Here is a 25,916-nt window from a genome sequence, read left to right as displayed (position 1 = left end):
GCAGATTTTTCCTTTTCAGATAATTATCCAATTTCCTTTTGAAAGCCTCAATTGACCCTCCCGCCACCACACTCTGAGCTGGTGCATTCCAGATCCTAACCAGTCATTGTATGAAAAGGTTTTTCCTCATGTCACCATTGCTTCTTTTCCAAATTACCTAAACCTGTGCACTCTTGTTCTCGATCATTCCACCAATGGGTATCATTTCTCCCTATCGACTCTGTCCAGACCCCTCATGATTTTGAATACTTCTATCAAATCTCCTCTCAACTTTCTCCTCAAGGAGAACAGTCCCAATTTCTCCAATCTTTCTATGTAACTGACATTCTGCATCCTTGGAAATATTCTTGTGAATCTTTTCTGCACCCTCTGTAATGCCTTCGCATCCTCCCTAAAGTGTGGTGCCCAGAACTGAACACAATACTCCAGTTGAGGCCGAACCAATGTTTTATACATGTTTATCATAACTTCCTTGCTTTTGTACTCTGTGCCCCTATTGGTAAAGCCCAGGATGCCATATGCCTTATTAACCACACTCTCAACCTGTCCTGCTACCTTCAATGATTTATGCACATATATATATATATACCCAGGTCCTTGGCTGGTTGAAATGAAGGTTTACAGGAGAGCCCTGTGAAGAGAAGCTTTTCCCAAAATGCATCCTAATTCCTTTTCAGTGGGGAGATGTGCTTTTGCAAAGGAACTGCCTGGTTGTTTTCCCTCTCTCCTCAGACTACATACTCCCAGGTGACCTGACCAAATTACTTCTCTTGTGGAAGCTAAATGCAGATGTCCTTCAAACCAGAATGTTCCAATGCAACACAGCTGGGTTGACCCAAAACATTTACTTTCTTTCTGGATACAAAACAGGAAAAGCCATTATTTATAGACCATCATATCACATCCTCTGGACATTTCAAGGTGTTTTACAACTAATGGATTACTTTTAAAGTGCAACAATTAATTTGCCCAGAGCAAGGTCCAACAGACAGTAAGTGAAATAATTAATCAAGACAGTCTGCCTGATTTTGATGGTGTTGGTTGATGGAGACCGGTGGGTAGGACACCCTGTTCTTCTTCATATGATACTATGAGATCTTTTACATCTAGCTGAACAGAAAGATGAAATCTTGGTTTAATATCTCATCAGAAGATAGCACCTTTGACAGTGCAGCACTTGCTCAATAATTCATGAAGTGTCAGATGAAATTGGGTGCTGAGGTCCTGGAAAAGAGCTCGAAACCACAACCTTCTGAGTCAAAGCCAAGAGGAACTCAGAAAATTGGAGGTAAGAAAGTACATTGCATTAGAGGCTCTGAAGAAGAGTCACACGGATTCAAAACAAAGAACAAAGAAAAGTACAGCACAAGAACAGGCCCTTAAACCCTCCAAGCCTGCGCCGATCATATTGCCCGTCAACTAAAACATTTTGCACTTCCGGGGTCCGTATCCCTCTATTCCCATCCTATTCATGTATTTGTCAAGCTGCCTCTTAAACACCACTATTGTACCTGCTTCCACCACCTCCTCTGGCAGCGAATTCCAGACACTCACTACCTCTGCGTAAAAATCTTGCCCCGCACATCTCCTCTATAGTTTTCTCCTCTCACCTTAAATCTATGTCCCCTAGTAATTGACTCTTCCACCCTGGGAAAAAGCTTTTGACTATCTACTCTGTCCATGCCACTCATAATTTTGTAAACTTCTATCAAGTCGCCCCTCAATCTCCGTCGCTCTGGTGAGAACAATCCGAGTTTCTCCAACCTCTCCTCATAGCTAATAACCTCCAGACCAGGCAGCATCCTAGTAAACCTCCTCTGCACCCTCTCCAACGCCTCCATATCCTTCTGGTAATGTGACAACCAGAATTGCACGCGATATTCCAAGTGTGGCCTAACCAAGGTTCTATACAGCTGCAGCATGACTTCCCAGCTTTTATACTCAATACCCTTGCCAATGAAGGCAAGCATGCCATATGCCTTCCTGACTACCTTATCCACCTGCATTGCCACTTTCAGTGACCTGTGGACCTGTACACCAAGACCCCTCTGCCTGTCAATGCACTTAAAGGTTCTGCCATTTACTGTATAATTCCTGCCTGTATTAGACCTTCCAAAATGCATTACCTCACATTTGTCCGAATTAAACTCCGCCCAAGTCTCCAACCGATCTATATCCCGTTGTATCCTTTGACAATCCTCTTCACTATCTGCAACTCCTCCAACCTTAGTGTCGTCTGCAAACTTACTAATTAGCCCAGTTACATTTTCCTCCAAATCATTTATGTATACTACAAACAGCAAAGGTCCCAGCACTGATCCCTGCGGAACTCCACTAGTCACAGCTCTCCATTCAGAAAAGCACCCTTCCACTGCTACCCTATGACCAAGCCAATTCTGTATCCATCTTGCCAGCTCACCTCTGATCCCGTGCAACTTTACCTTCTGTACCAGTCTGCCATGAGGGACCTTGTCAAAGGTCTTACTGAAATCCATGTATATAACATCCACTGCCCTTCCATTGTCGATCATCTTTGTCACTTCCTCGAAAAACTCAATCAAGTTAGTGAAACATGACCTCTCCTTCACAAAACCATGCTGCCTCTCACTAATACACCCATTTGCTTCCAAATGGTAGTAAATCCTGTCACGAAGAATCTTCTCCAATAATTTCCCTACCACTGTCGTAAGGCTCACCGGCCTGTAATTTCCTGGATTATCCCTGCTACCTTTCTTAAACAATGGAACAACATTGGCCATTCTCCAGTCCTCTGGGACCTCACCCGTAGCCAGTGAGGATACAAAGATTTCTGTCAAGGCCCCAGCAATCTCCTCCCTTGCCTCCCTCAGTACTCTGGGGTAGATCCCATCTGGCCCTGGGGACTTATCCACCATGATATTCTTCAAGACGCCTAACACATCCTCTTTTTTGATCTCAACATGATCCAGGCTATCTACACACTCTTCCCTAGACAAATCGACCGCTAAGTCCTCTTTGGTGCATACTGATGAGAAGTTTTCATTTAATATTTCTCCCATTTCTTCTGACTCCACACACAGATTCCCACCTCTGTCCCTGAGTTAACTCTGTTTCTCTCTCCATAGATGCTGTCAGACCTGCTGATTTTTTCCAGCATTTTCTGTTTTTACTGCATTAGAGGCTACTTCTTAACCTCAACCCAATGTGGAGCACAAGAAGAGTGCATATATTTTATGCTATTCTGCACCCAATTTTACTGTAATGTCTGTGGAAATTAACTGGGGTTTTGTGTGGAGTTTACTATCAGGAAATGGCAGAAGAATGAAAGAAAACATTGAACGCAAACAAGTTTTTTCATTCAGAAATAAACTGACAAGGATTTAATTCTGAAAGCACCATAGGAATGGCCCATTCAGCCTGTCCAACCTGTTCCACATCGTTCAATGAGATCATGGCTGATCTCTATCTGTACTCCTTTCACTTGCTTTAGCTCCATATCCCTGAATACTCTTGTCTAGCAAAATCTATTAATCTTGGATTTAAAACTATTTTGGGAAAAAAATCTTGAAAGAAAGGCAAATGATAGGGACCATTCAGTAACAGCACAAAGCAATGTACCCATCAGGAACATGGAATGCTGCATGAAATATGAAGCATTGTCATAAATAGGCAGAATCAATGCCTTATCAATAAATGAATGTCAGTATATGATTTTTTGGAAAGTTATTGATGGAACTGGATAATATTGGAGTTGATCAGGAATTTTTGAATAGCTGTCCTGATGGTGAAAGCTGTCCTAGAGGGTGAAAGGATTGCCGAGTTTAACACTCTGATATACAGGTCCCAGGTTTAATTCTGTTTATGGTAAGCCATCTGATCTTAGCTGGCATAGCATTTGGACTTCTACAATTACCCTCAATGCCCCTGAGCAAGGGAGGTAAAAACAAAATAAGTGAGCAATCTTTGCTGGAAAGTGTGTACTTTGCTCGAGGACAGGGTTGAGCGCCAGTGTTATGCCCTCATAGTTGAGTTACCTGCTGAAGCCTATAGAACAACATCCCAGCAGAAAATTTCAGGTGGAGGAGAGGAAAAAATTGACGGGAAATTCTGGGTTTTGCTAATAAGCGGCAGTCAGTCACTTAAAACCTAAGCAGTATCTCTGGTATCTGGCTTTGGTGATAAGGTGAAGTAGTAGAGGAAAGCTAAACATTGATTTTATAAATCAGCAGCTGCACTTTTGAATTCTGTTGTTGTTATTTTATCACTGTCAACTCAGGCTCAGTGGGTAGCACTCTTGCCTTGGAGTCAGAAGGTTGTGGCTTCAAATCCCATTCCAGAGCTTGAACACAAAGTCTGTCATGATAGTCCAGTGCAGTACTGAGAGAGTGTTGCACTGTTTGAGTTGTTGTCTTTTGGATGAGACGTTAAACTAAGACCCCACCCAGGGCTATGGGGGAGAAATCATGCACCCTGGTGCTTTTCCTGTTTCCGGGCCCCTTATTCCCCAACCCTCCCCCTCAATCATGCATGTTATCCTTTCCCCTTTCAAGATTCACCAATCAATTTACCAAACAATCACAGAAAAGTTCCGAGCAAAATGATAACACCCATTGTTGGTATCTGGTTACGAATATTGTCCGATATATATGCAGCATGGGTCATTGATATTAAGGGCAGCAAAGATATTATGCATTGTTACTTCGTGTGCATCCTGGAGGTGATCCCACTGCGACTATTAACCAAACCAGAAAGTACAAATTTTACTTTATCAGCAATGTGCAATATTGTTAATTTAACAGGAAAAATATACCATTAGTTATTTATTACTCTGTGCAGACGAGAACACAGATTTCGGTGACTGCCTCAGCCTTCATTAATATGTTCTGCACATTGCAAGATATGGACACAGTGACAGTAAATTCATATTTAGGGAAAGATTCAATTCTTGCAACCCAGATAAACTGCACACAATCTTTTCCATTCTGTAGAAGACTTTCCCCTGCCTGGGTGCATGATATTATTCAATATAATAACATAGAAGGGGTGTAATTGGATTCTATTTTACCAGTAATCTCACAGGGTAGAAAGATCAAATGAACCATAGAAAAGTTACAGCACAGAAAGAGGCCATTCAGCCCATCGTGTCTGCACCGACTGAAAAAACTAGCCGCTCATTCTAATCAACCTTCCAGCACCTGGTCTGTAGCCTTGCAGGTTACAGCACTTCAGGTGCAGATCCAGGTACCTTTGAAATGAGGTGAGGGTTTTGGCCTTAATCACCAAATCCAGACAGCGAGTTCCAGACATCTACCACCCTCTGAGTGAAAAAGTTTTTCCTAATATCCCCTTCAAATCCTTTTACTAATCACCTTAAATCTGTGCCCCTGGTAATTGATCTCTCCGCTAGGGGACGCAAGTCTTTCCTGTTTACTCTATATAGGCTCCTCATAATTTTGTACACCTCAATTAAGTCACCCCTGTCAGGAAGATATAATAATGTTATTGGAATTTATTGTAAAGTAGTAGAATTTGTGTGTGTGGATTGTTTTCAAAGGAGGGGTTAAATGTGTCACCTAACCAGGCAAAGTTCAGAAACAGTGTGTTTATTTTTCCCAAAGATTACTTTCCCCAGAACCAGTCCCAATGCCCCAGAAATCTGAAGCACCCCGCTCCTGCGCTATCTTTCCAGCCACACATTCATCTGGTGTATTCTCCTATTTCTATACTCACTGGCACGTAGCCTTGGGAGTAATCCAGGGATCACTACCTTTGAGGTCTTGCTCACTAATCACTTTCCTAACTCCCCAAATTCAGACTGCAGGACCTCACCCCTTTTTCTACCTATATCGTTGGTACCAATGTGGATCATGAACCCCGGCTGTGTACCCTCACCCTCCAGAATGCTATATAGCTTCTCGGTGATATCCATGGCCCTTGCACCAAGGATACCATCCTGGAATCGTTGTCTGCAACCAGAGAAGCACCTGTCTATTTCCCTAACTATAGAACCCCTACTACTATTGCTCTCCTGTCTTTTTTCTTCACTCCCTGTACTTGAGCTACCCATGGTGCTCTGGTCATGACTCTCACTGCTCTCTCCAGAGGAACTCTCTCCCCCATTGGTACTCAGAACTGAGTCCCTATTAGAATGTGGGATGTTCTCAGGGGACTGCTGCACTATCTGTCTTGTCTTTCTTGTCTGGCGTGCAACCAGTGCCTCTCTGCCTGCACTTTCTTAAGCTGCGGGGTGACCACCTCCTGAAATGTGCTACCCACACAGCTCTCAGCCTCTCAAATGCACCTCAGTGACACCAGTTGCTCCTTGTTCCAGGAGATAGGGCACACAAGTTTTTGCATTTGGTGGTACTTTCTGCACATGGAGTTGTCCAGGACATGAGTAATGTCCTGGAGTCCCCACATAGTACAGGACGTGCACTCGACAGGTGTGAGCAGCCCTGCCAAGTCTCGAATTATCTATTTACTGCATTAAAATTGGAAGTAAAGTAAATACAAAAATGTTAATTAATTAATTACTTTTAACTGGTTAATTTATAATTTATAACCCCTACAACTCCCAATAAGCTTTATTACTGCCAATAACCTTACCAATAATAATAAAGCTGTACAATTGTCAATAAATAACCTGAGTCATGAAGCTTAAAATGTTCTTTCTTGCCAAGATGTTTATAGACCTTTCCTCAAAATATTGAACAAACCCAACTATTAATACACAGCCCCTTGCCCTAAGAACATACTGACCAATCAACTCACGGGTTTCCTGTGATGTCACAATTTGTTGCTTTTTTCACTGTTTCTTCAATCCAGTAGCTGAGTGGAGTGGAGTGCTTCTCCAGTCCCCGACTGCAGGTAAGTGAAGGCACCGAGACTAGGCGTCGATTTACAGCCCTTCTCCGATCAGGTTACACCCAAGTCAACTGTCCTCTGCTTCTCCGGTCCATGACTGCAGGTAAGTGAAGGCCCCAATGCTCGGCATCAATTTATAGCCCTTCTCCAATCAGGTTGCAACCAGGTCTGTTGTCCTCTGCTTCTCTGGCCCCCGAATGACTCCTGAACAACAAAGTGGAATGATTGAACAACGTAGGTCTTCACTATCACTGGGAAGCATTGGGTCCCTCAGGTGTCTCTGTGTGACACAACTTTTAAGAGGCTAGAGGACAAAGACTGAATGGTTCACAATCGTATCTGTGTTTTCTTGATTAGCAAGTCTGAAGACTGCTGATTGTTGCTTCTCACTACAATATATTTTCAATATCTACTACACAACACAACTTTATCAAGATATTTCAATACCTCAGAAAACTCATAAAAACACTAAGATATAGTGGGATCGTAGGTAAATAGACAAAAGGACATTATTGAATTCAGTGAAAAAGAATCTTGAGAATCATGTGCAGTGTAAACAGGTTACTGATTCACTATGAGCCCATTATGCACTCCTGTCCTGGCAATTTCACCCCACAAAACCTGCTCAGAAAATTTCCATTAGCAACAAAATCAACAGAACTCAAGTCATGATTCCACCCCCTGTTCGCAAGATAATTATGGATGAAAAAGGTCATTTAGCCCAGCTCATCTCATCCATCCATATTAGGAACAGGAGTAGGCCATTCGGCCTCTCAAGCCTGTTCTGCCATTTGATAACATTGCCTCCATTATACCAGTAACTACAACTCAAAAGTACATAATTGGCTGTAAAGCAATTTGGGTCATCGTGAAAGGTGCTGTATAATTGTAGGTTTTGTCTTTCTTTTATTATACCGGCATGCAGTAAGCAGAGTGGCTGTAGCAATGATGAAATTGGAGGCCCAATGCTGATTCTCTAAAGATAATTAGTCACAGAGCAATGAACTGATGTTAGGAAAGTGGCTACAAAGAAATCACTACATTTACAAAACAATTCAACTCTGTAGCTAATACAGCCTTACCATTCTGACTTCTCTGGCACCAACCTACAATATACCAATGGCATCTGCTTCTTTTATGCTAATAACACCATCCCCAGGATTTTTCAATCAAACATCTATCAACAGCTCAGGAAAAATATGGATTGAATTGTTGATCTGAATTTTTCAGAGAAGAATGATACAAGATACATAAATTTAGTCCGGCCTTAACTCAAGAACTGGATTGTTTCCCCTTCCCCACAGAAGCTGTCATACAAATTGTATTGTACCCTGTGAATTTACAGCCTATCTGGGGTGAACCTAGGAGGGAGTAGAGATTTGTAAAGCCTTTCTTTAAGCAATCTCCTAGTGACACATAGGGATTTCATTCCCAGAATTTGCAAGAGTAATAAAATGAGCGATAGTGAATCAACACCCTGTTTTGCATTAATCCTGTTTTTTTGTTTCTTACACCTATTTTGATGAGGCCCAAGATTCTCAAACCGCTGGCATATCAACACAAAGGGTGGAATTTTACCAGCCCTTCTGCCAGCAGCATTTTCCAGTCCTGCCGAAGTCAATGGACTTTTGAATGGCCCACTGTGTTTTATGGCCCCAGCCCCGCTGTGACAGGGCTGTAAAATTCGGCCCAACATGTCATCAGAATTGTTTCTACTTTAGGGCATAATGAAAATTTATATGCTATTTATATGCTGGTTTAAATTCAAAAGAGAATTTTGAGAAGTGTACAGTATTTAACTTTGTGGTACTAAAACTTAAAAGTGATCCTCCCAATTCCCCACCCTAATCCCCACTGCACCCCCCTTCTCTCCCCCCACCACCCCAACACACACACACACACAGACACAGCATCCAATTAGCTCTAAAATGATTACAGGGACTTACCATTAGATATTCAACTGAGAACACTCTCCTAACAGCTGCTCTAAATGGGAACTGCTGCTGACCTTTGGGCAACTTCGTGGTTTTCTGGCAGCCTTTTAAAAAAAATGGAATGACGAAGCTGCCCAAAGGTCAGAAGCAGCAGCAGTTCCAATCTGCAGTTACTATCAGTGAAACTGACCTGAAAGACCAGCTTAAAAAAATCAAAACTATCAGGCCTACATTATTGAATATTTGCCCTTTTGCCCCTGCAGTTTAGGTCATTGAGTACAGTACTGAGGACAGTTATGATGACATAGCTGCCAGACTGAGCCTACGGCAGGTGGTGAGGGAACCAACAAGATGGAAAAACTTACTAGACCTTAGCCTCACCAATCTACCTTCCGCAGATGCATCTGTCCATGACAGTATAGGTAGGAGTGACCACCACAGCCCATGCGGAGACAGAGTCTTGACTTCACACTGAGCATACTCTCCATCGTGCTGTGTGGCACTACCACCGTGCTAAATAGGATAGATTCAGAACAGATCTAGCAACTCAAGACTGCTCAGTAAATTTCCATTAGCAACAAAATCAACAGAACTCAAGTCACGATTCCACCCTCTGTTCGCAAGATAATTATGGATGAAAAAGGCCATTTAGCCCAGCTCATCTCATCCATCCAGAATTACACACATATTAGGAACAGGAGTAGGCCATTCGGCCTCTCAAGCATCCATGAGAAGCTGTGGGCCATCAGCAGCAACAGAATTGTACTCAATCACAATCTGTAACCTCATGGCCCAGCATATCCCTCACTCTACCATTACCATCAAGCCAGGGGATCAACCCTGGTTCAATGAAGAGTGTAAGAGGGCATGCCGGGAGCAACACCAGGCATACCTAAAAATGAGATGTCAACCTGGTGAAGCTACAACACAGGATTACTGTGTACCAAACAGCGGAAGCAGCATGCGATAGAGCTAAGCAATCCCACAACCAAGGGATGTGATCAAAATTCTGCAAACTTGACACATCTAATCATGAATTATGGTGGACAATTAAACAACTAACAGGAGGAGAAGGCTCCACAAATATCCCCACCCTTAATGATGGGCGAGCCCAGCACCTCAGTACAAAAGACAAGGCTCAAGCAGGATTACAGATGCCAATCTTCAGCCAATTTGATTCACAGTGTGTGATATCATGAAACAGACTAAAGGCACTGGATATTGCAAAGGCTATGGGCCCTGGCAACATCCTGGCAATAGTACTGAGGACTTGTGCTCCAGAACTAGCCATGTCCCTAGTCAAGATGTTCCAATATAGCTACAACACTGGCATCTACCCAATAACTTGGAAAATTGCCCAGATATGTCCTGTCCACAAAAAGCAGGACAAATCCAATTTGGCCAATTACCATCCCATCGGCCTCCTCTCAATCATCAGCAAAGTGATGGAAGGTGTTGGCAACAATGATTCCTTACCTCATTACAGCCTTGGCCCAAACATGAACAAAAGAGCTGAACTCAAGAGGGGAGGTGAAAGTGATTGGCTCTTGACATCATGGCAGTATTTGACCAAGTGTGGTATCAAGGAGCCCTGGCAAAATTGAAGTCAATGGGAATCGGGGGGAAACTCTCCACTGGTTGGAGTCATACCTATCACAAAGGAAGATGGTTGTGGTTGTTGGAGGTCAGTCATCTCAGTACCAGGACATCGCTGCAGGAGTTCCTCAGGGTAATGTCCTAGGCCCAACCATCTTCAGCTGCTTCATCAATGACCTTCCCTCCATCATAAGGTCAGAAGTGGGGATGTTCGCTGATGATTGCACAATGCTCAGCACCATTTGTGACTCCTCAGATACTGAAGCTGTCCGAGCCAATATACAGCAAGACTTGGACAACATTCAGGCTTGGGCTGATATGAAGCAATTACCATTCATGCCACACAAGTGCTAGGCAATGACCACCTACAACAAGAGAAAATCTAAACATCTCCCCTTGACATTTAATGGCATTACCATCGCTGAATCCTCCACTATCAACATCCTGGGGAAGAGGTTACCATTGACCAGAAACTTAATTGGACGACCCACATAAATACTATGGATATAAGAGCAGGTCAGAGGCTGGGAATTTTGAGGTGAGTAACTCACCTCCTGACTCCTCAAAGCCTGTCCATCATCTACAAGGCACAAGTCAAGAGTGTGATGGGATCCTCTGCATAAAATTGTATGGTACCAGCAACACTCGGGAAACTCGACATCATCCAGGACAAAGCAGCCAGCCTGATCAGCACCCCATCTACCACCTTAAACATTCATGCCCTCCACCACCGACGCACAGTGGCAGCAATATGAAGCATCTACAAGATGCACTGCAGCAACTCATTAAGGCTACCTCGACAACATGTTCCAAATCCATGACCTTTACCATCTAGAAGGACAATGGCAGCAGACGCATGGGAACACCACCACCTACAAGTTCCCCTCCAAGCCACACACCATCCTGACTTGGAACTATATTGCTGTTCCTCCATTGTTGCTGGGTCAAAATCCTGGAACTCCCTTCCTAACAGCACTGTGGGGACACCAGCAACAGATGGGCTGCAAGAACGTGGCTCCCCAGCACCATCTCAAGGGCAACTAAGGATGGGCAACAACATCCACATCCCATGAAAAAATACAGTGGATGTGGGAAGTTGGGTTCATCATGTTTGCTCATTCATCAAAAAACTAAATTCTTAAAATTGCCAATAAAAACTGCAACTCCTGACACACTTAGCAGGTCTGGCAGCATCCCTGGAGCGACAAATAAGAGTTAACATTTTAGGTCAATGACCATTCATAAGAACTGTTGAAGTTCACAGGTTTTAAGCAAATGAAAGTGGAAAGAAGAAAAAAAAGATGGGATAGGTGAAAGGCAGGTGAGATTAAATGCCAAAACAAAAATAAAAATACCTGGAAAAACTCAGCAGGTCTGACAGCATCTGTGGAGAGGAATACAGTTAACGTTTCGAGTCCGAATGACCCTTCAACAGAAGTAAAAATAGAAAAGAGGTGAAATATAAACTGGTTTAAGGGGGTGGGGGGGAGGGGGGGGTGGGACAAGTGGATCTGGATAGCGGGCCAGTGATAAGTGGAGATAACCAAAAGAATTAAAATTGCCAACTGGAGCATGTCACCCCAGATGACCATGGGTGGGACTGAAGCTCATGCAGCTCCCCACTGCCCTGATACGCTCCTTTACCTTCCGGAGAGCCGCGGCTATCGCTTTCGAACCATAAATAGGTCAACGTCACGGGAAGGGCTTTGCTGCTACGCAAGCGCAAGCGGCCAGTGAGCAAGTCGGATTATACAGTGTTGAACCGTCAGGTAAAAGGGCGGGGGGGGGGGGAAGATTTCTGAGGCGATTTTAAATAGGCGCTTTCATTTTACAGAGGAGCTCGGTCGCTTTATTAAATGCGAATGTCACATGAACGTCTTTACAATGGCGATGTCGTCTTGCTAAGTGGCGGAGTAACCATTTTATCGAGGCATAGGCAAATTTGAAATCTTGGCTGTTTTTTTTTATTATCTGGGCCGTTTTCTGCCGTACTTAATGTCTTAAATGTGAGCTTTTAAAATGTATTACCGTTGAAACTTTTCTTTTTTGCGCTCTTGTCCCGAAATCTTGGACTGGGTTTAACGAGAAACTTAAACCATTAAGGCTTAAAAAAGAAATTGTGCCGCCCCTGCCCTAAAACAACCGACCATCCTGTATAATCCTTCTATGAATTTATCAAACCTTGAAAGTGGTTCTGAAATGTCAGGTTCACTGAGCCGGTTTAAGATTCCTTAGGGCCACGTCGAGTGCTAAGAACATCCAGGATCTCTGCCAGGGTAGTGGAAAGAAGCGTCAGACGGACTCGAAACGTTAACTTTTGTTTTTCTCTCCAGAGATGCTCGTAGACCTGAGTTTTTCCAGCATTTTCTGCTCTTTTTTAAATTTCAGGATCTCTGCAAGTTGTCTGTGTTCTCCCCCCTCGTTTCGAGGGAATTAAACATGTGCTCTGCCATGTCATCGAATGTTTTCCTTCCTGAAGCTTTTTGTTTAAGAAAATGAATACAGTTTATTTCTGTTATTTTATATTTTGATTGGAGGTGGTGGTTTCCCCACTCCTTCCCCCTCCCCCACATTCTGTTCTCTTTCTCTCTTCCCTAAAAACTGTTCAATTAAAGGCAAGTGTGCAAGAGTTATATTCCTTTCATGACCTCCAGACATCCAAAAGTGGGTTAAAACCAATCAAGTACTTTTTGAAGCTTGAGAAGTAGGTTACAGTCCCTTGAGCCTCCTTTGCGAATCTACAATCATAGCTGACCTTCTGTCTCAACTCCAGTTTCCTGTCTGCTTCCCATATTCCGTGATTCCCTGAGACCAAAAATCTGCTTATTCCAGCCTTAAGTACATTCAATGATGGAGCATCCACAGCCCTCTGGGGTTTGAATCCATTCAAACCCTTTGAGTGCAGAAAATTTTCATCATCTCAGTCCTAAGTGATCAGCCCTTTATCCCGAGACTGTGCCCCTTGTATTCTAGGTTCTCCAACCAGGGGAAACAGCCTCTGTGTTTACTTGGTTTTGGTTTTTATCTTCAGAAAGCTGCAATACAAACTGGCTGAAGTTTTATATAAAGTTAGACCCAATTTAGAGTACTGTGTTCAGTTCTGGGCACCGTACCTTGGGAAGGATGTATTGGCCTTGGCGGTGATGCAGATTCACCAGAATGATACAGGGGCTAAAAGACCTAAATTATGAGGACACGTAATGTAGAATAAATTTGTATTACTTTGAGCCTAGAAGCGGTGATCAAATTGAGGTGTTTGAAATTAATAAAGGAATTGATGGAGATAAACTATTTATTCTGGTGGGAGAGTCAAGAATAGAGCAGCATAATCTTAAAAAAAAATTAGAGCCAGGCCTTTTGGAGGTCATGCCAGGAAGCACTTCTTTACACAAAGGATAGTGGAAATCTAGAACCCCCCCCCCCCCCCCCCCCCCCCCCCCCCCCAAAAAAAAACATGTTGAAGCTGGTTGACATGAAAATTTTGGAACTGGGATTGATAGATTTTTGAGGAAAGGGTATTAAGGGTTATGGAATCAAGGTGGGTAGATGGAGTTAAACTTGATCAGCCATGATCTAATCGAATGGTGTAACAGGCTTGAGGGGCTGAATGGCCTACTGTTGTTGCTATTTTTCCCCTCCTAATCTCCTCTCTTCCCCTGCCCCTAATAGTGGGCACATTTTTAATTCATACTGTAAGTTTAAAGCTCTCTGTGTTTTGGGCTCTACTGTGCCTTCTACTTTCTACAAAGCCTATTCTCTGCTGAACTATTTCCATATCACTACCTGGTCTGTTTCCTCCTAGGAATTTTTCACCCTACACTGAGCTAATTCTTGTTGGTCCCCATCCTGCTCTTGATTCTGCTGCATTGCTGCTGAATGACCTTTTGCTTTCTGCTTGCTTCCTGTAGCTGCTGACTCCATTCATCCTTCAAAAATCCTCCATCACCCTTGCTGGAATAGGTGGGACTCGCTCTTCAAGCTCCTATTAATGCTCCCAATCTTGTAAGCTCCTTGGACCAGCTCCCTCATCTACACTGATCCCATGGATTTGCCTTTCATTGTCTCCCGAATCCCTAGGCTTCACTTCTCTCAGTCCTTGGGTTTCACTCACACTGTCCCTCTACTGGTATACTGAATTTGGATTGCTAATGCTATGGCCATTACTCACTTCAAATAGACCCCAGATCAACCTCTGCTGGCTCATGTGTTCTACTGGGCAAGCGGTGCACCTACTGATACTTTGTCCCTCAAACTGCTCCTGGAGTCACTTGCTCTCCACAACTAATTCTGAACCTGAATATTTGGCTCATCAAATCCCAAACTAATTCCACCACATCTACAAATCAATTTCATCTCACCAAAAGGCTTCAGATTTTAACTTTGGACTCATACAATTTCCTCCCTGCCCTCTGTTTATGGCCAGGGCATGTTCCTTCTAATTGTTACCATCCCATGTGCTTAAATCTCTATATAAGGAGCTATACAAGTACAAATTGATGTTCTTCTTGGGTAAAGGATTAGAGGATGACTCGAATTTCTGGAGTTGGACCCAAGCAAGGAATCTTGTTGGGGTGGGTAGTTACAACGGAGACAGATTGAGACTTGAGGAAAATACAAAACACAGAATAATTAAAACCTGATCTGAAACAAATTAATATTTTTCTTTCTACCCAGGTACTGTGATGTCATTCCTTAGGTGTACACGCTCTGCTCTGGGCATCTGGCAAGTACGAAGCAGGTATTGGTCATCCCATCTTTTATTCATTTTGAGTAGAGTAACTCTTATTCATTTGATGGCTCTAAAAATGATTCCGGTTACAAGGCCCTTTTCCACACACTACTGAGAAAGTAGTGTCAGCTGTGGTTCATTTGTGACACCAGTGAGTCAGAAGGTTGTGGGTTCAAGTTCAACTCCACAGACTTGAACATAAAAATTCTAGGCTGACACTCTAGTGTAGTGCTGTGCTGTTTTTCAGATGAGATGTTAAAATGAGGCCCCGTCTACCCCTCAGGTGGACATAAAAGATCCTGTGGCACTATTTTGAAGAAGAGCACAGGAATTATTCCTGGTGTCCTGACTGAAATTAACCCTCAATCAACATCACTAAAAGTTTGCCCGGTCGTTATCACCGTGTTGGTGGTTGGAGCTTCCTATGCACAAATTGGCTGCTGCATTTCCTACAATGCAACAGTGACTACATTTCAAATGTACTTCATTTGGTTGTAAAGCACTTTGGGTTATCCTGAGGTCCTGAAAGTCACTGCAGGAATACAAGTTTTTGATGCAGTGTAGCCAGAATGAAAATGCTTTTGGATGTGTTTGTCCACCATTGTCTGGAAGTATCTCACTAGCTTGAGGATGAATTTTGACTAAATTGAAATGAATTATTTTAGCTTTGCATCACAAGGTTACATCACCAGTATAACCAAAAATAACAAACAGGATGTGGTTCTATTTGTAGATGTCTATCACTTCGCAGGGGATTTGGCTTTGCAGGGAGATGAGAAGTTGAGGCTTTTTTTTCACGAGTTGAGAAGGTTTAGAGGTGACTTGATAGAGACCTTCAATGTTATGAAGATTTGTGATTGTCTTCATTGGTCAGTGCCACAACGAGAGGTAAATTAAAGTAATCACAAAAATAATTTTTGAATAGACAGTTTGAAAGTATTTCTTCACACTCAATTGCTAGGATGTATAAATCTCTGCCACAAACTGTTTTGCAGCGACCTCTTAAAAAGGAATTATGATGGTTGCTTTAAAAGAGTATTAAAGAGTATGGAGAGTGAGTAGGAGGGTGGGATAAGACTAGGTGGCTCAAGGAGGGAAAAGAAACTGGTTCAGACTTGATGGGCTGAGTGGCCTGGTTCTGTGCTTCAGCATTCTATAATTGGGAGCCTCTGAGCACAGAAAAGCTTGGAAACTTTAACTTGTGCACTTACATTATGGGGCTCAATGCTTACTCCAGATGCAACTGGAATTTGTTCCTCCCTGGTGTAGGTTTTACAGTTCAAATGAGTATCGCATAAAAACATTCATTGCAGAATGCTGAGAGGGGAGGGGAAGATGTGTTTGGTGGTAGCATCATGCTAGAGGTGGCAGAAATGGCAGAGGGTGATCTGTTGAATGCAGAGGCTGGTGAGATGGAAGTTGAGGACAAGGGAAGCCCTATCATGCCTCTGGGAGGGAAGGGTGAGAGCAGAAGTGTGTGAAATGGGATAGACATTGTCAAGGGTCCTGTCAACCACCATGGGGCAGGGGGTGGGACCAGGGGATTGTCAGCTGAGGAAACAGGAAGATATATCAGAAGCACTGATATGGAAGGTTGCATCATCAGAACAGGTGAGACGGAAAACTCGGACAATGGAATAGAGTCCTTGCAGGAAGTGTAGTTGAGGGAGCTGTGGGAGTCAGTGGACTTGGTGAATATTTGATAGCCTGTCCTTTGAAATGGAATTAGAGAAGTGGAGCAAGGGAAGAGTTGGACATGGATCATGTAAAGGTGAGAAAAAGATGGAAATTGGAAGCAAAGTTGATCATTTTCTAGTTCAGGGTGAGATGAGGAAACTGCATCAATACGGCCATTAATATACTGAGAAAGAGGTGAAGTTTCACATGTCCCACAAAAAGGCAAGCAGAAATCTTGAATCTATTATGAAGTAAGTCTTAACAATGCACTTATAAAAGCATTTATGATTAGAATGGGGAAATGCTGCTGCCGTGGTAATTTTACTGGACTAGGTCCATGCTATGCTCTGGGGGCATGGGTTCAAATCCCACCATGGCAGCTGGTGGAATTTAAATTGAATGAATAAACTCTGGAATAAAAAGCTGGTCTCAGTGATGGTGACAACTATCATTAATTGTTGTAAAAACCCATCTGATTCACCAATGTCCTTTTTGGAGAAGCAAATTTTTTTTATTGGCTCATGGGATGTGGATGTCACTGGCTAGGCTGGCATTTATTGCCCATCTCTAATTGCCCTGGAGAAGGTGGTGGTGTCTTCTTGAACTGCTGCAATACATGTGTTGTAGGAGCACCCAGTGTTGTTGGGAGTTCCAGGATTTTGACCCAGCAGCAGTGAAGGAACAGCAATATCACTCCAAGTCAGGATGGTGTGCAGCTTGAAGAGGAACTTGGGTGACTTGGCGGTGATTCCCATGCACCTGCTGCCTTTGTCCTTCTAGGTGGTAGAGGTTGCGGGTTTGGAAGGTGCTGTCGAAAGAGCCTTGGTGAGTTGCTGCAGTGCATCTGTAGAAGGTACATACTGCTGCCACTGTGCATCGGTCGTGGAGGGAGTGAATGGATGGGATGTCAATCAAACGGGCTGCTTTGTCCTGGATGGTGTCAAGTTCAGTTTCTGGTCAATGGTAACCACCAGAATGTTGATAGTGGGTGATACAGGGATGGTAATGCCATTGAAAGTCAGGGGATGATGGTTAGGTTCTCTCTTGTTGGAGATGGTCATTGGTTGGCACTTGTTACTTGCCACTTGTCAGCCCAAGCCTGGACATTGTCTAATTGCAGCAAGACCTGGACATTGACTCATTCAGTATCTGAGGAGTTGTGAATGGTGCTGAATATTGTGCAATCATCAGCAAACATCCCTACTTCTGACTTTATGATGGAGGGAAAGTCATTGATGAAACAGCTGAAGATGGTTGGGGCTTGGACACTACCCTGAGGAACTCCTGCAGTGATGTCCTGGGACTGAGATGATTGACCACCAAGAACCACAATTGTCTTCCTGTGTGCGAGGTATGACTCCAGCCAGTAGACAGTTTTCCTCCTGATTCCCCTTAACTTCAGCTTTGCTAAGGCATCTTGATGGCACACTCATTCAAATGTGACTTTGATGTCAAGGGCAATCACTGTCACCTCACCTCTGGAGTTCAGCTCTTTTTTTTAATCCATGTTTGGACCAAGGCTGTAATGGGGTCAGGAGCTGAGTGGCCCTGGCGGAATCCAAACTGGGTGTCAGTGAGCAGGTTATTGCTGAGTAAGTGCCTCTTGAAAGCACTGCTGGTGACACCTTCCATCACTTTGTTGATAAAATTGAGAGTAGATTGATGGGGTGGTAATTGGCTGGGTTGGATTTGTCCTGCTTTGTGTGTGCAGGACATACCTGGGCAGTTTTCCACTTTGCTGGGTAGATGCCAGTGTTGCAGCTCTACTGGAACAGCTTAGCTAGGGGCACAGCTTTTCTGGAGCACAAGTCCTCTGTACTATTGCAGAAATATAGGGTCTATAGCCTTTGCAGTATCCAGTACCTTCAACTGTTTCTTGATACCATCTGAATCAAATTATTTGAAGACTGGTATATGTGATGCTGGGGACCTCTGGTGGAGGCCGAGATTGGTCATCCACACAACACTTTTTTGGCTGAAGATGGATGCAAATGCTTCAGTTTTGTCTTTTGCACGGATGTGCTGGGCACCCCTATCATTGAGGATGGAGATATTTGTGGAGTCTCCTCCTCCAGTGAGTTGTTTAATTGTCCACCACCATTCATGACTGGATGTGGCAGGACTGCAGAGCTTAGATCTGATCCATTGGTTATGGGATCGCTTAGCTCTGTCCATCACTTGCTGCTTATGCTGTTCGGCACGCAGGTAGTCCTGTGTTGGAGCTACACCAGGTTGACACCTCATTTTTAGGTATACCTGGTGCTGCTGCTGGTATGCCCTCCTGCATTCTTCTTTGAACCAGGGTTGGGCCCCTAGCTTGATGATCGTGACAGTGATAGCGATATGCTGGGCCATGAGGCTACAGACTAAGGTTGTATACAATTCTGTTTTTGATGGCCTGCAGTACCCCATGGATGCCCAGTTTTGAGTTGCTGGTTCTCTTTGAAACCTATACCATTTAACACAGTGATTAAAAACAAAAAAACAGTGGATGCTAGAAATCCAAAACAGAAACAGAAATATCTGGAAAAACTCAGCAGGTCTGGCAGCATCGGCGGAGAAGAGCACAGATGACGTTTCGAGTCCTCATGACCCTTCAACAGAACTAAGTAAAAATAGGAAAGGGGTGAAATATAAGCTGGTTTAAGGGGGGGGGGTGGTTGTTGGGACAAGCAGCCAGTGATAGGAGGAGATAACCAAAAGATGTCACAGACAAAAGAACAAAGAGGTGTTGAAGGTGGTGATATTATCTAAAAGAATGTACTAATTAAGAGTGGAGAGCAGGATAAGCAAGGTACAGATAGCTCTAGTGGGGGTGGGGTGAAATAAGACTAAAAGGGCATAAAAGGTATAGATAAACGATGGGTGGAAATACATTTAAAAATAATGGAAATAGGTGGGAAAAGAAAAATATATATAAATTATTGGAAAAAACAAAAAGGAGGGGGAAGAAACGGAAAGGGTGTGGGGATGGAGGAGGAAGTTCAAGATCTAAAATTGTTGAACTCAATATTCAGTCCGGAAGGCTGTGAAGTGCCTAGTCGGAAGATGAGGTGCTATTCCTCCAGTTTGCGTTGAGCTTCACTGGAACAATGCAGCAAGCCAAGGACAGACATGTGGGCAGGAGAGCAGGGTGGAGTGTTAAAATGGCAAGCGACAGGGAGGTCTGGGTAATGCTTGCGGACAGACCGAAGGTGTTCTGCAAAGCAGTCACCCAGTCTGCGTTTGGTCTCTCCAATGTAGAGGAAACCGCATTGGGAACAACGAATGCAGTAGACTAAGTTGAGGGAAGTGCAAGTGAAATGCTACTTCACTTGAAAGGAGTGTTTGGGCCCTTGGATGGTGAGGAGAGAGGAACTGAAGGAGCAGGTGTTGCATATTCTGCGTTTGCATGGGGAGGTGTCATAGGAGGGGTTTGAGGAGTCGGGGGTGATGGAGGAGTGGACCAGGATGTCACGGAAGGAACGATCCCTACGGAATGCCGCCAGGGGGGTGAAGGGAAGATGTGTTTGGTGGTGGCATCATTGCTGGAGTTGGTGGAAATGGCGGAGGATGATCCTTTGAATGTGGAGGTTGGTGGGGTGGTAAGTGAGGACAAGGGGGACCCTATCATGGTTCTGGGAGGGAGGAGAAGGTGTGAGGGCGGATGGGCGGGAGATGGGCCGGACACGGTTGAGGGCCCTGTTAACTACCATGGGTGGAAAACCTCGGTTAAGGAAGAGGGAGGACATGTCAGAAGAACTGTTTTTGAAGGTAGCATCATCAGAACAGATGCGACGGAGGTGAAGGAACTGAGAGAATGGGATGGAGTCCTTACAGGAAGCGGGGTGTGAGGAGCTGTAGTCGAGGTAGCTGTGGGAGTCGGTAGGCTTGTAATGGATATTGGTGGACAGTCTATTACCAGAAATTGAGACAGAGAGGTCAAGGAAGGAAAGGGAAGTGTCAGAGATGGACCATATGAAAATGATGGAGGGGTGGAAATTGGAAGCAAAATTAATAAATTTTTCCAGGTCCCAACGAGAGCATGAAGCAGCACTGAAGTAATCTTCGATGTACCAGTGAAAGAGTTGTGAGAAGGGGCCGGAGTAGGACTAGAACAAGGAATGTTGCACATACCCCATAAAGAGTCAGGCATAGCTGGGGCCCATGCGGGTACCCATAGCCACACCTTTCATTTGGGGGAAGTGAGAGGAGTTTAAGGAGAAATTGTTCAGTGTGAGAACAAGTTCAGCCAAACGGAGGAGAGTAGTGGTGGATGGAGATTGTTTGGGCCTCTGTTCGAGGAAGAAGCAGAGAGCCATCAGACCATCCCGGTGGGGGATGGAGTTGTAGAGGGATTGGACGTCCATGGTGAAGAGGAGGCAGTTGGGGCCAGGGAAGTGGAAATTGTTGATGTGACATAAAGTTTCAGAGGAATCACAGATGTAGGTGGGAAGGGACTGGACAAGGGGAGAGAGAAGGGAGTCAAGATAGCGAAAAATGAGTTCCATGGGGCAGGAATAGCTGACACGATCGGTCTACCGGGACAGTTCTGTTTGTGGATTTTGGGTAGGAGGTAGAAGCGGGCCGTCCGAGGTTGGGCCACTATCAGGTTGGAAGCTGTGGAAGGAAGATCTCCAGAGGAGATGAGGTCAGTGACAGTCCTGGAAACAATGGCTTGATGTTCAGTGGTGGGGTCATGGTCCAGGGAGAGGTAGGAGGAAGTGTCTGCGAGTTGACGCTCGGCCTCCACGAGGTTGAGGTCAGTGCGCCAGACAACAACAGCACCACCCTTGTCAGCAGGTTTGATGACATTGTTAGGGTTGGACCTGAGAACGGAGTGCAGTAAGTTCAGAGAGAGACAGGTTAGAATGAGTGAGAGGAGCAAAGAAATTGAGACAACTAATGTCACGCTGACAGTTCTCAATGAAAAGATCAAGGGAAGGTAAGAATCCAGAGGGAGGGGTCCAGGTGAAGGGAGAATATTGGAGGTGGGCAAAAGGATCCGTTGAACGGGGAGAGGACTCCCCACCTCCAATATTCTCCCTCCACCTGGACCCCTCCCTCTGGATTCTTACCTTCTCTTGATCTTTTCATTGAGAACTGTCGGCGCGACATTAGTTGTCTCAATTTCTCTGCTCCTCTCACCCATTCTAATCTGTCTCTCTCTCTCAACTTACTGCACTCCGTTCTCTCAGGTCCAACCCTAACATTGTCATCAAACCCGCTGATAAGGGTGGTGCTGTTGTTGTCTGGCGCACTGACCTCTACTTCGCGGAGGTTGTGCGTTAACTCGCAGACACTTCCTCCTACCTCTCCCTGGACCATGACCCCACCACTGAACATCAAGCCATTGTTTCCAGGACTGTCACTGACCTCATCTCCTCTGGAGATCTTCCTTCCACAGCTTCCAACCTGATAGTCGCCCAACCTCGGACAGCCCGCTTCTACCTCCTACCCAAAATCCACAAACAGAACTGTCCTGGTAGACCGATCGTGTCAGCTATTCCTGCCCCATGGAACTCATTTCTCGTTATCTTGACTCCCTTCTCTCTCCCCTTGTCCAGTCCCTTCCCACCTACATCCATGATTCCTCTGACACCTTATGTCACATCAACAATTTCCAGTTCCCTGGCCCCAACCGCCTCCTCTTCACCATGGACGTCCAATCCCTCTACACCTCCATCCCCCACCGGGATGGTCTGCGGGCTCTCTGTTTCTTCCTCGAACAGAGGCCTGAACAATCCCCATCCACCACTACTCTCCTCCGTCTGGCTGAACTGGTTCTCACACTGAACAATTTCTCCTTAAACTCCTCTCACTTCCTCCAAATGAAAGGTGTAGCTATGGGTACCCGCATGGGCCCCAGTTATGCCTGTCTCTTTATCGGGTGTGTGGAACATTCCTTGTTCCAGTCTTACTCCGGCCCCCTCCCACAACTTTTTTTCTCCGGTACATCGATGATTACTTCGGTGCTGCTTTGTGCTCTCGTCGGGACCTGGAAAAATTTATTAAGTTTGCTTCTAATCTCCACCCCTCCATCATTTTCACATGGTCCATCTCTGACACTTCCCTTCCCTGCCTTGATCTCTCTGTCTCAATTTCTGGTGATAGACTGTCCAACAATATCCATTACAAGCCTACCGACTCCCACAGCTACCTCGACTACAGCTCCTCACACCCTGCTTCCCGTAAGGACTCCATCCTATTCTCTCAGTTCCTTCACCTCCGTCGCATCTGTTCTGATGATGTTACCTTCAAAAACAGTTCCTCTGACCTGTCTTCCTTATTCCTTAACCGAGGTTTTCCACCTACGGTAGTTGACAGGGCCCTCGACCGTGTCCGGCCCATCTCCCGTGCATCCACCCTCGTGCCTTCTCCCTCCCAGAACCATGATAGGGACCCCCTTGTCCTCACTTACCACCCCACCAGGTTCCGCATTCAATAGATTTTCCTCCGCCATTTCTGCCAACTCCAGCATGATGCCACCACCAAATACATCTTCCCTTCACCCCCCTGGCGGCCTTCTGTAGGGATCGTTCTCTTCTTGACACCCTGGTCCACTCCTCCATCACCCCCTACTCCTCAACTCCCACCTACGACACCTCCTCATACAAATGCAGAATATGTAAAACCTGCTCCTTCACTTCCTCTCTCCTCACTGTCCAAGGGCCCAAATACTCCTCTCAAGTGAAGCAGCATTTCACTTGCACTTCCCTCAACTTAGTCTACTGCATTCGTTGTTCCCAATGCGGTTTCCTCTACATTGGAGAGACCAAACGCAGACTGGGTGACCGCTTTGCAGAACACCTTTGGTCTGTCCGCAAGCATTACCCAGACCTCCCTGTCGCTTGCCATTTTAACACTCTACCCTGCTCTCCTGCCCACATGTCTGTCCTTGGCTTGCTGCATTGTTCCAGTGAAGCTCAACGCAAACTGGAGGAGTAGCACCTCATCTTCCGACTAGGCACTTCACAGCCTTCCGGACTGAATATTGAGTTCAACAATTTTAGATCTTGAACTTCCTCCTCCATCCCCACACCCTTTCTGTTTCTTCCCCCTCCTTTTTGTTTTTTCCAATAATTTATATATATTTTTCTTTTCCCACCTATTTCCATTATTTTTAAATGTATTTCCACCCATCGTTTATCTATACCTTTTATGCCCTTTTAGTCTTATTTCACCCCACCCCCACTAGAGCTATCTGTACCTTGCTTATCCTTCTCTCCACTCTTAGCACATTCTTTTAGATAATATCACCACCTTCAACACTTCTTTGTTCTTTTGTCTGTGACATCTTTTGGTTATCTCCTCCTATCACTGGCTGCTTGTCCCAACAACCCCTCTCCCCCTCCCTCTCTTAAACCATCTTATATTTCACCCCTTTCCTATTTTTACTTCTGTTGAAGGGTCATGAGGACTCGAAACGTCATCTGTGCTCTTCTCCGCCGATGCTGCCAGACCTGCTGAGTTTTTCCAGGTATTTCTGTTTCCATTTAACACAGTGGTAGTATTGCACAGCATGATGGAGGGTAACCTCAATGTGAAGATGGGACTTTGTCTCCTCTGGGACTGTGCGGTGGTCAGTCCTATCAAACAGTCATTGACGGATGCGCCTGCGCCAGGTAGATTGGTGAGGACGAAGTCAAATAGGTTCTTCCCTCTTGTTTGTTCCTTCACCACCTGCCGCAGACCCAGTCTAGCAGTTATGTCCTTTAGGCGACAGCCAGTTCAGTCTGGAGTGTTGCTACGGAGTCACTCTTGGATTGGACATTGAGGTTTGCCACCCAGAGTACACTCTGTGCCCTAGTAACCCTCAGCACTTCCTCCAAGTGGTATTCAACAGGGAAGAGTATTGATTCGTCAGTAGGTGGTCACCAACAGGAGATTTCCTTGCCCATGCTTGAGGATATAATTAGGGTAGATAACGAAGGACCTATAGATGTAGTATGTCTGGATTTGTAAAAGGCATTCAATGAGGTGCCACACAAATGGTTAATAGGCAAGGTAAGGGCTCATGGAGTCAGGGTAATATATTAGCATGCATGGATAGAGGATCGGTTAACAGGAAACAGTGAGTGAGCATAAACTGATCACTACTCACTGTCTGCTGACTTGAAATGGAGTGCCGCATGGATCAGTGCTGGGGCCTCAGCTATTTATAATCTATATTAATGACTTAGATGAAGAGACAGAGAGTAATGTATCTAAGTTTGCTGATGTTCCAAAGCTAGATGGAAATATAAACTGTGGGGAGGACAAAGAGGCTGCAAAGAGATATAGACAGTTTAAGTGAGTGAGCAACAAGGTGGCAGATGAAATATAATGGAGGGAAGCGTGAAGTTATTAATTTTGGTCATAAGAATAGAAAAGCAGAATTTTTTTTTTTTAAAAATATGCAAAACTTGAAAGTATTGATGTTCAGAGGGACATGGGTGTGTTCCTACAAGGGACACAAAGTTAGCAGGCAAGTACTGCAAGCAATTAAGAAGGCAAATGGCATATTGGCCTTTATTGCAAGGGGATTGGAGTACGGGAATAAAGAAGTCCTGCTACAATTGTACAGGGTTTTGGTGATACCACATCTGGAATACTGTGCATTTTTGGTCTCCACATTTAAGAAAGAATATACTTGTATTGGAGGCTGTACACTAAAGATTCCCTAAATTGGTCCCTTGTCTGATGCTAGGCTGAGCATTGGTCTGTCTGTCTCTCTGGAGTTTAGAAGAATGAGAGGCGCTTTCATTGAAACACACAAGATTCTGAAGAGGCTTGACAAGATAGACACAGGTTGTTTCTGCTGGTTGGGGAATTGTAAAAAAACGAGGGCACGATCTCAGGATAAGGGGTCAATCGTTTAGGACTGAGATGAGAAATTTTTTCACTCGAAGAGTTGTGAATCTTTGGAATGGGTGCTCCATTGTTGAATACATTTAAGGCTGAGATAGACAGATTTTTGGTCTCTTGGGGAATCAAGGGATATGTGGAGCAGGCAAGAAAGTGGAATTGAAACCCAAGATCAGCCATGATCGTATTGAATGGTGGAGCAGTCTCAATGGGCCATGAGGTCTACTGCTATTTGTTGTGTTCTTGGCCTGCGTGGTTAAGTATTGGAGTGCATTTGATTGTAAAGTGTCTGAGAGCTTCCTCAGTTGTAT

The 25,916-nt window shown here is 44.6% G+C and overlaps 1 protein-coding gene and 1 long non-coding RNA gene across 4 annotated transcripts in view; one reads left to right on the top strand and one right to left on the bottom strand.

The window, feature by feature from the left end:
- LOC121273306 overlaps positions 1-12,818 on the bottom strand; it is a 23,209-nt gene extending 10,391 nt beyond the window's left edge. Inside the window, exons 1-2 of one of the 2 annotated variants that reach the window (XR_005941971.1) lie at positions 12,555-12,818; positions 6,751-7,047 (exon numbers count right to left, since the gene is read on the bottom strand). This is a non-coding gene — a long non-coding RNA (uncharacterized LOC121273306). Of the gene's footprint in view, positions 1-6,750; positions 7,048-12,017; positions 12,060-12,554 lie in introns of those variants that run through there. The other variant, XR_005941972.1, reaches the window with a different exon arrangement.
- Positions 11,977-25,916, top strand: part of suox (sulfite oxidase) — a 27,976-nt gene continuing 14,036 nt past the window's right edge. Inside the window, exons 1-2 of one of the 2 annotated variants that reach the window (XM_041180407.1) lie at positions 11,977-12,142; positions 15,048-15,111. In XM_041180407.1, the coding sequence (XP_041036341.1) occupies positions 15,056-15,111 (56 nt within the window). In that variant the 5' untranslated portion in view covers positions 11,977-12,142; positions 15,048-15,055. Of the gene's footprint in view, positions 12,143-12,226; positions 12,380-15,047; positions 15,112-25,916 lie in introns of those variants that run through there. The other variant, XM_041180408.1, reaches the window with a different exon arrangement.

The sequence above is a fragment of the Carcharodon carcharias genome, chromosome X (genome assembly GCF_017639515.1).
Source record: "Carcharodon carcharias isolate sCarCar2 chromosome X, sCarCar2.pri, whole genome shotgun sequence".
Taxonomy (NCBI): Eukaryota; Metazoa; Chordata; class Chondrichthyes; order Lamniformes; family Lamnidae; genus Carcharodon; species Carcharodon carcharias.
The sequence above is the reverse complement of the archived record's forward strand: the minus strand, read 5'-3'. Positions and strand labels throughout refer to the sequence as shown.